This window comes from Polistes canadensis, unplaced genomic scaffold (genome assembly GCF_001313835.1).
Source record: "Polistes canadensis isolate GaletaPanama2010 unplaced genomic scaffold, ASM131383v1 scaffold_256, whole genome shotgun sequence".
Lineage (NCBI taxonomy): Eukaryota > Metazoa > Arthropoda > Insecta > Hymenoptera > Vespidae > Polistes > Polistes canadensis.
Window position 1 is genome coordinate 166,759 of NW_014569803.1, and position 10,034 is coordinate 176,792.

The window sequence follows — 10,034 nt, forward strand, 5'->3', positions numbered from 1 at the left end:
TCTGTCTTAATCAGCGTATCCATCAGCTGCAAGGACACCACACTTACGCGTCATTTTCTTTCCCTTTTTTGTTTTTTTTGTTTTTTTTTTTTTTTTCTATTTCCTTTCTCTCTTTCTTTCCCCAAGAATAAGCTCAAAGTGAAAAAAAGAAGAAGAAGAAGAGCATAAATATACTTTTTAATTATCGTGTGTGTCAGGGGACGCATTGTTCTTTGTTTTTTTTTTAGATATATCAGACGTACGCATGTGTGTATGTATGTATGTATGAGGGGGATAATCAAATTAGGGAAAAACATGAAAACGTATGCGTACATGTAATAATAAAATGTATGTAGTTACGCAATTGGGCAGGTAAAAACGCAAATAATCAAGCTACGAGTTTGCTGATGACATTTTTCATTTTATGTGGCGTTAGAAAATGTTAATATTTCATAGAGATTTCAAAATCTTCATTTTTGTTTCTTATATGGTCAAGCTGATTATTACATTTTCATTTCTATACGAGCGTTTTTTTTCTTTCTTTCTTTCTTTCTTTTTTCAGCAAATCGTAGCCTTTGGACGTATAAACAAAGTGGGGAAAAAGAAAAAGTTAGTAAAATCTTTCCTTCAATCCAAAATATTATCATTTAAATTGATTTGAAATAATGTACCTCAGCTACTGTCATTCTTCTACCAGTTATTTCTTGTTCACGACGATTTTCATCTTCCTTTCGTTCTGCCTCGGCATCGGCTACAATATCGGTTACATCGTCGTCATCCAAATCGTCGAACATGTAATAGTCACCTGACCTGATGGCTGATTAGAAAAATAATAATGTTATTACTGTTATACTACTACATTGATACTAGCTTAAAAGAAATTAAAGCCATGCATTCGGTACGAATATTTCTTAAATTTCTAAATTAAGCAAATAATAACGGAAGCTACTTATAATTTAAACCAAATCAGATCAATTTTTGTTGAAATTAGTTGTTCAATTGTTCGAATAACTCTTTCAATGCTTTTCTGTAGTAATCATTTACTTAATATATATATATATTTGCATAGATGATAATATATTCAAATTGTATCTGATTTGTTTTGAGACAAATATAATATAATTTACGTTACAATTAATTTGAATTATATTCATATTTTGTTCGTTAATATTCTTACATAGACAGTAACATATATATAATGTACAGAATTAATTGTACAATTAATTATTAATGTAATAACAATAATTAGCGAGACATCAGTTAGATAAAGCTGTTATATGTACAAGTTATACAAGTACTGCCTGTAATAATTTAATGTGGTTAAATCAGAGAAGGACATCGGTTAAGCCGGAAATAAAGCCCAGAGTTAAGCTGTAAAAATTATTAATTTACCCTCTCTGTTGGTCTTTGGAGCGCGAACTCTGTACAACGGCCGTGTCCCTGGATAAAGAGTATCTAACAAAACACAGATAAATAATATTGATGAAAAAAGTGATGTAAAAAGTTCTCGACATAGGGTCAGAAGACCCTTGTGATAATTTTAAATCTCGTTCGTTAAAAAAAAACAAAAGAAACGATGAACAAAATATAAATATTTAATATTATATAACGATGAAGATAAATAAATAAATAAATGAATGAATGAACAAATAAATAAATAAATCTACTAGTCGATCAGTGATCTCTAAATGATACTACAACTAAAAATGCATCCTATGAAAATGACAGACAGAGTTGTCACACTATGAATCGATTTTGGAATCGTAATTCATGCAACGATTATTATACAGGTAACACCCAATGAAATTCTACTTAAATCGAATATATATCATCCATTGGTTGAGTGCAATTTTCTTTCCTAAAGGTAGAGTTTCTTTTGTAATCGAATAACTGCTGTTTACCGATCGCATTGTCCTAACAGTCGCATTATTTTACAGGATGCAACGAAAGTAGACAATAATGTAGAGAAGAAGAAATTGGTCTGAGGTATTAGAAGTGGTGATGGATAAGACGAACTAACAAGTGCTAGAGCGTGGAAGCTTATGTACAGGACACATCGTAGCAGACTGACGACGACGAGGACGTTGTTTCCTGGAGTGTCGTTACATGTGTGATGAGAGTGCGGGGAACGAGAGGCTGTTGAAACAATGGACTGCCTCGGTGTCTGCAATCCGTTCATCCAGGGTGGACCGATGAAACTGGATTGACGTCGATGATGTCTTGTTGAGGAAGTCAACGAACGATCTTGAAGAGGTTGATCGTAAGGCGGAGGAGAGAAGACTGGGAAAGTTTCATCAGGTGAAGGCCCACGTGGATTCAGCTCACTACTCGGTGGAGAACCAAATGATATACGAGTGGGCTCGAGATAAGCCTCAAGGCTCACTGTCATGATCGCCGAATTCGGTGTTGGCGCTTGCAAAAGCGACGCGGCTCTTGGCGTCAACGGAGGTGGTTCATCATTGTCCTCGTCAATTGGCGTCTGATAACCTTGAGGTGGAGTATGACCCGATGAAACGCACGAACTCACGCTGGAAGACCTCGCCAAAGGTGCTTCCCCTTTTTTGTTTGCATTAAATAAAGATACTTCGAGTTAAGGTGCGAATTTAATGTGCGTTTCACTTACTCGGCTCACTAGAATATAAACCTGCATTGGCTTCAAATGAAAATGAAAGGACAAAATGGATTTTTCGAAGGAATGAAATTGAATTCTTCGAAACTACAAACACGGAAATGCTTTTGGTAAGGTCTCGACAAAAAGGGATATCTAATTAATATTATTTTTCTTGTCAAGTTGAATTATAGCTGAAGAATTATAGTTGATTTTGACTGTTGCCTCTTCTGAAATGTGTCATTTCCTTACAACGAATTTATATAATAATATTGTATAATATAATTTTAACGTCGTACCGTTCTCTTTCGATATATTCAAACGAATTATATTAATCTAATTAATCGATCCTATTATTAGAACGTATTTAAATGTTAATAATTATTGCCTATAATAAAGAAACATTCTCTTACCTATTTTATGGGTTTGAGGTTCTCTATATGACGGTCCCTGAATTTTTCTCTGATTAGCTTTGATCTTGTCCATCTTGTGTTTGAGTTTCTGTAGAACAGTCTTTTCCACGTTATCTTGGATCCTTATGCGTTTCTGATGCAACTCTTCAAGAAGTTCAGCTCCTCGCGATGCTAATATACTCATTGCCTTTGTTTCATCCACGATGTGGAAGAAATAATAACTTTTAAAGAGACGTTTTTGCATCAAAAGAAAGCCGAAACATAATCCATCCCAAACCATGCCGATATCTTCTCTAGGTACTTGGCAAATCTCTCCGACGTTTCCCATATCGTTCGTTGCGCTGTGGAATTTTTTAAGACAGGCAATACCAAGTAATTGGACTAGCCAGCAGGCAGAATTTTGCAGCTAAAAAATTCTTCGTCATTATTACTTGATTCTTGAAAATCATTTATGAAAAGTAACAAATAAACGATATTATAAAAAATGTTACCTCGTGTATCAAGACACAGCCAACACCTTGTAGTAAAGATTTAGAAAATATGACAATGATGTTATAACCAAGTAACATATTCCACCATTTGAGTATTGTTTTAACTGGTCTCAAATAGAAATCGCTACCCTGCCATAGGAATACAAAGGCACCGATAAGATAACCAAGAGAAAACAAATTAGTTCTTTTGGTTCCAGCCAAGAACATAATAGAAAGAGTGATCCACATGAGACTCATCATAACACCCCGTTTAAATACATCTAACCAAGAGTGTATATGAGAGACGTAATCTTTAACAGGATTCATAAAATTCGGATTATCCATGTTTTGGAAAACAGAAAAGTTATGACCCGCTATGAACTCTCGAGCGGATATTATGCTTCTTTGTTCAATACTGAAGACAAGACTTTGTCGAACGATCATCATTAGTAATAAAAAGTCACCTAAACAATAAAAAAAACAAGTTAGAGATATAATCACGAATATAACATTATATTTAAATATATTACGATTTAATTATTGCAATATACGAATCTATACCTACAGATTAATTTTTTCGGATTTGGTGGATAATCCGGATCTGGAAAATACATCCATTCTTGCAATCTTTGTAACATTTCCGAACGATTCCAAGGATATTCTATATAACACAGGCAAATAAAAATAATATACTATGTTAAATCGATAAGTGTAATTCAATCAGAAAACAATTGTTCTTCAAAGTATATTACCTATGCAAAGCCACGTAGGCGGTGCTACCACCAAAGCATATTGTATGGGCAATGATACTATAGCAAACGTTTTAAAGAACGGCCATATCCTAGAAACGGTTTTCCTCTTTAATGGGAAGAACAATAGAAGCCAACAACCATAAAGAACGGAGTAAAAGTCGAGTCTCATGCCAATAAGAGTAACAATTCCGATAAGGCACATCTCAAGGCCGAATTTATAAAATCCATAATTAAAGAGGAACTTCAAACATTCTGGTATACCCCTGTCCGCGTCTACTCTGCCAATACTTGGAAACATGACTTGAGGAGTTTCCAAAGATTCCCCTTTAGCACTTCGATAAAACCACTGTCGAATTCGAATGATTTTTCTTAAGGTTGTTACTGTAACAATACCAATGTATCCCTTCAACAATTCTGCAAGATGCCCTGGTTCACCTTTTTTAATACCAAACCATTCTGCGATGTTATATATGGTGTCGTTGCCAACATATTTTTCTGAACTTTCGTTAAATCCTCTCTATAAGCGAATAATTCCATCTATTTAACAATACTGCTACCAAAATCAATTATAATAAATAATCATTTAATATACTATATTGATTATGATTTACTTACTGTGCAATTTACGTTCCAATTATTGTGATTAATATATTTTATTTGATACAACATTTTGGTTACCATTAAAAGTGCAATAACGGCAGCTATAACGTTGATCGACATAATTTGTATGTTTCTATTGAAATTAATTACTATTACTACAGCAAGGACAAAAAGAAAATTTATTGCGCACACCTGAAAATAAAAATAATGAAATATTTTATACGCGATAGCAAGAGCATATATATAGGATGTGTTTAACTTACATCATTGACACATAAAAGAATTAGAGAAATAAAAATGATTTTTTGCATGTGAATCTCAAGGAATAACCAACTATAATTGTAAAAATGAACTAAATGATTCATTAAATTTCGTATAAGTTCAATTCTTTCCAGTCTTGACATTCCTGTTAAAAATACATGGTAAAGTTTTAATGTGTTCTATCTTTTCTTTTGCGTAATCATTTATCAATGATTCAATATACATTAACTTACGTTTGAGTTGTTTTAAAGTATACATATTTGATGTTTCCTCTTCTCCTAGAATAACATCTGTAGGTGAAGTCATAGAAATGTTCAAACTAGGGCTATGTCCGAGACTTGTTCGCCTAAAAGCACTTTCTGGTCTAAGAAAGTAATTAATTGTATTATTATTTTTGAATACTGACAAAAAATTTGGAATAAATAAACATAGGTTTTATTACAAACCCGAGTTTATCGATAGTCGTTGCTTGTAAGAAGTCATTATGAAAATAGTGCATCTGAAGTACCGTGATAATAACGAAAAATGTTGGTGTCAATAGTCTTACAAACAGATCCTTGGTTTCATATATTTCCAAACCAATGTCCATTTGTCTATAAAAAAAGAAAATAATAATTATAATAAATAACAATAAATTATATATAATAATGGCTTGCGAAAAATAAATAGGAATACTTGCAATTGTTCGTTTATACCCAAATAATTCCAATATGTCGGGAAATTTTGAAATTGATAGGTATATACAAGGATTAACATGATTATGGAATAGCCAATTACAGTTATCCAAAAAGTATACATTATTTTTCTCCATATTGACCAGGACATCTGATAAATTAACAAATTGATTATTCACGATCTTACTTAAGTCAAAGCGTCATCGCAATGTGTAATCAATGTATAGGGTGTCCCAAAAGTAATTTTATCGAATTGACAATTTTTGGCAAGTGTGGAAGTGGAGGCATATAATAACAGGCTCATATTTTTTTTAAATAATACTGCAATTGGAGATTTATGCATTGAAATGAAAAACAAAATATTGTAATTCTATTAATAAATTATTGATTGATTTGATTTTCTCGGTAAAGCAACTTTTGAGATACCCCATATGTGTATATGTTCATGTATATAGATATATAAATTAATATGAGTCACCTGGAATGTAATTACGAAGAAAAGGAATAAGGACATGTAAATAATTCTGAAAACTGTCATTCGTTCACCGGTAATACCGCAAATGAACAGAGTAATAGCTACAACGGCGATCCAGAATTTAGTCAATAGTTGTTTTAATATGATACCAACGTCTTTCATAAATTTGCTTTTAACTTCTGGTACTTCGTGATTCATCGCTGTTGTGGCTGTAGAAACTGAGACGTGTAAAGGCGCGACAATGTCTCTCAAAGTTGACAATTGTCTCTGTTGTTTCCATTCTGCTGTATATTGTCTCATAGTAATCCAAAATATCAACATGAACGAACACTATAAAGTTTAATATGAATCTCTGTTAGTATTATATTTTCCTATTAGAAAATTATCAATGTTTGTTCATTTATTTTATTTCAAATATACCTTAACAATCAAATGCCAACGGCTAAGTTCTTGTGCTTTACTGAATCCTATTTCAGATATTTTGATACCATTAACCACAGTCGGCAATTCTTCTTCGGTCAAATCCATACTGTAAACGTATTGCCCAAGTAACAAAAGGGTCGAATAAAAGACGATGAAGGGTGAACATTTCATCATCGAAGCACGTTTATTAGATACCATCCATAGAATTAATGCCCAAAGTAAAAGTGCAAAGGTTGTCCAACTGTGATACATTATACTCCAGGTCTGAATATAAACAAAATTAATATATCAAATTAACACGAATTACAAATTAAATTATATTATTAATATTTGATTCTAGAATTAATATTTACCATCATGATAATATTCGTAGCGAGATAAGAAGAATTAATTATCAATTGAAATATCGAATATACAGCCATAATGATATGTTCCAAAATTCCAGGACTATCTCCAGGTGCACCTGTATAATTAATTATTATTATTATTATTATTATTATTATTATAAATAACGATGATAGAGAGAAATTGTATGAAATATTGAAATATGAAAAATGACAAACCATCGTCAAGATTTTGTAATTGTATATTGTCATCTTGATGACCATCTTGTATGATAACGCTGCCAGTTGAATCTTGTAGAAGTCCTGTTCTTCCAGACCCAAAACGCATCAACTAATAAACGTATAACAATTCTATGTTCTATTATACGTAATGAGCATTCATTTACTTATACTATAGATAAATATATACAATATATATTAAATTAAATCAATGTATATATAAAAAAATATTGTTTATATATATTTGTAATTGTGTTTGAATGAATGTCGATATATAAAGCAAAATTATTATTGGGTTAAATATCTGCGTGCAGAAATCATCACATGAAATAAGTGAAGTTAAGTGTTTACACCAATGTGTTAATAAGAATAATAAAACGATTATACGTAAAGAAAAAATAGGCAAGAAGAATTTTTGTTCAAACATACATATATATATATATATACGTACATTATGTAAACGATATATAAGGGAATATATATTGAAAGATTCAAAAATGAATAATTATTGAAATACTCGTGCATATTTGAACGATATACGTACGGGTGTCCTCTCGTTGGGAAGTATCATCGATGTATCATCAACGATCGGCCTCTAAAACAATGGCAAACTAAACATAGCAGCATCCAAACGGAAAAGTGTATTGCTCAGCGTTAAGGAACAACCATTAATCTGTAAGGCCACAGCAAATCAAAATTCGAAATGTTTTCAAAAGAGACCGAATCATTTAGCGAATAACTATGATGATTGTTTGAATATATAATATACACATATATACAAACGCATACAGAGTCCAATTTATTTTCCCGCAAAATGCTACGGTCTCTTTAACTCAAGTAAAAAATCAAAATAATTGTTGTATTTGCGTTACAAGCAGAAAAAAAAAAGAAAAACGATAAATAATATAAAAATAAATCAAATAAATTAAGAATATTTTTATTTTTTCGCGAAGCATAATCAAAATCGTGACGACAAAAATTTGTTCGATGATAAAAATAATGAAATAAATTTAACAATCATGCAAGACACATTCTTATATTGAACACGTAGATATATTTAGGCTTAAATAGCTTTGGCTCATGCAGGGAAAATTCCTTACGCGAGCCTTCCGTCGTGCGGATTGCCATCTTTGGGATGGTGTTCTTCGTCGAATCGAAACATGCCTGGACAATGGCGTGTCCAAGTTCTCGAGCTTACCGCTTAATCGTGCCACTTTCTTTGCCTGCAAAGCTTCGTTAGTAAAAGCTACTTATCGGTTTTAAAAGTAGGAAACAAATACGATTTAAAATGTAATGTTACACACACTTGTCGTGTCATTATCTGTTATTCACTGCATTCTGATTTCTTTTTTTTAAACGATTACTATTATCCATTTATTAATAAAGTTATCTCAATATTTTTTTTCTTTCTTTTTTTCTTCAACGCGATAATACTTTTTGTTTTTTATTTATACAAAATTTGTATAAATCTGTCGTATTACAAAATTATTAATTTACTTTTTGTTTTTTGTTTTTATTCGTAATAGATTAAATATGACTTATGTAACAGACACCTAATGTATTATTTCAACAACCATATTCACACTGTGTCCATGAAAAAGCTAATAAAGTATACCAGACATCGATGTTAACCGAATTCGTTAATGCGAGTCTCCGCTAGATTTGTTATTTTGTTAGTCGAAATTGCTCAAGCATATGTAATGTTATTTGACAATTTTGTACATTATCATTTTATTATTAAACACGTTGATTGTTATAAATAAATATATAATATATAATCTTCATGGAAATAATATTTGAAATCTAAGCGCCTTTAGGTTTCGTTTCAAAATTAAATACACAAATGCTGCTAAACCACCTCCCCATAAAATAGAATCCAAATTTATAAAGTAAAACTATCTCAATAATATAATGAATAAATTAATAATCACACGCGTGTGTTTGATTTAATGAATTAATATTATTTTTTTTTTGGAAAAACGAAACCTATTGGCAATTTAAAAACGTTGCGTTAATAATTATAATGACTTACTGGTTTTTTATTGAGAAATTGTGATTGCAGAGCCAAAACGTAGTAGAGCCAGAATAATCTCAATGCGTATCCGTAAGGTAGCCAATCGGTATCATCTGCATACTCCACGTAATTTGGTCGGGTACAATTAGTACGATAAATAGCAGTCAATGCAAAATAACGAGACCACGTGCTATTGACGGGTATTAATTCTTGAGGCCACTGATTTTGATAACCAAGTAGGGCTACAATATGAACGACCACTACTATCATAACGATTTTGCATAGAATTGCAAAACCTTTTCTTAATTCCTTATTGCAAGCCCACCACGTTGCAGTACCAAGAAATACCAGAAAGTAGAATGCACCTTCAACCGATGGTTTTAAGGATGCGGTACAGCACAAAGAAGCAAGAACTACGTACGTGCCGATACGACCAAGAAAATTGATTATCTGTATGACGAATTTTTTTCAATTGATTTTAATCTTATTATGAGTTTTATTAAAGCGTTCGCTACCACGGTTTTATCATTGGTTAACAAAATCATCTTTAGACGGATCTTAATTTCTTGCAATTATTTGATGCAATATGTGTCTCATGCAAATATTATATTAATATAACAAAGTATATATATTTTTGCACCTAAAAATATCATATATATATATGTTACCGTCAAAGCATTACAATGCTGTAAATTGTGCATCTTTGCAATTTCTTTGAAAAGTTTTGGTAAATATTTTTTATACTTTTAGCAAATAGATTTTAATGAAACTTATATTAAATTAAAGTGCACTCTTTTATCTA

At 31.6% G+C, this 10,034-nt stretch overlaps 1 protein-coding gene across 1 annotated transcript in view; it reads right to left on the minus strand.

Annotated features, from left to right (window-relative positions):
* The window catches only part of LOC106790703 (piezo-type mechanosensitive ion channel component), a gene marked incomplete in the record, with an annotated part of 29,602 nt that overhangs the window by 8,482 nt on the left and 11,086 nt on the right, over nt 1-10,034 (minus strand). The window contains 19 exon segments of the mRNA XM_014755797.1: nt 1-26; nt 651-796; nt 1,372-1,434; nt 3,001-3,406; nt 3,492-3,934; nt 4,036-4,131; nt 4,223-4,739; nt 4,838-5,014; nt 5,086-5,228; nt 5,317-5,447; nt 5,530-5,676; nt 5,763-5,908; nt 6,236-6,562; nt 6,653-6,919; nt 7,009-7,118; nt 7,219-7,330; nt 7,763-7,813; nt 8,319-8,441; nt 9,251-9,682. Coding sequence (XP_014611283.1) covers nt 1-26; nt 651-796; nt 1,372-1,434; nt 3,001-3,406; nt 3,492-3,934; nt 4,036-4,131; nt 4,223-4,739; nt 4,838-5,014; nt 5,086-5,228; nt 5,317-5,447; nt 5,530-5,676; nt 5,763-5,908; nt 6,236-6,562; nt 6,653-6,919; nt 7,009-7,118; nt 7,219-7,330; nt 7,763-7,813; nt 8,319-8,441; nt 9,251-9,682 — 3,863 coding nt within the window.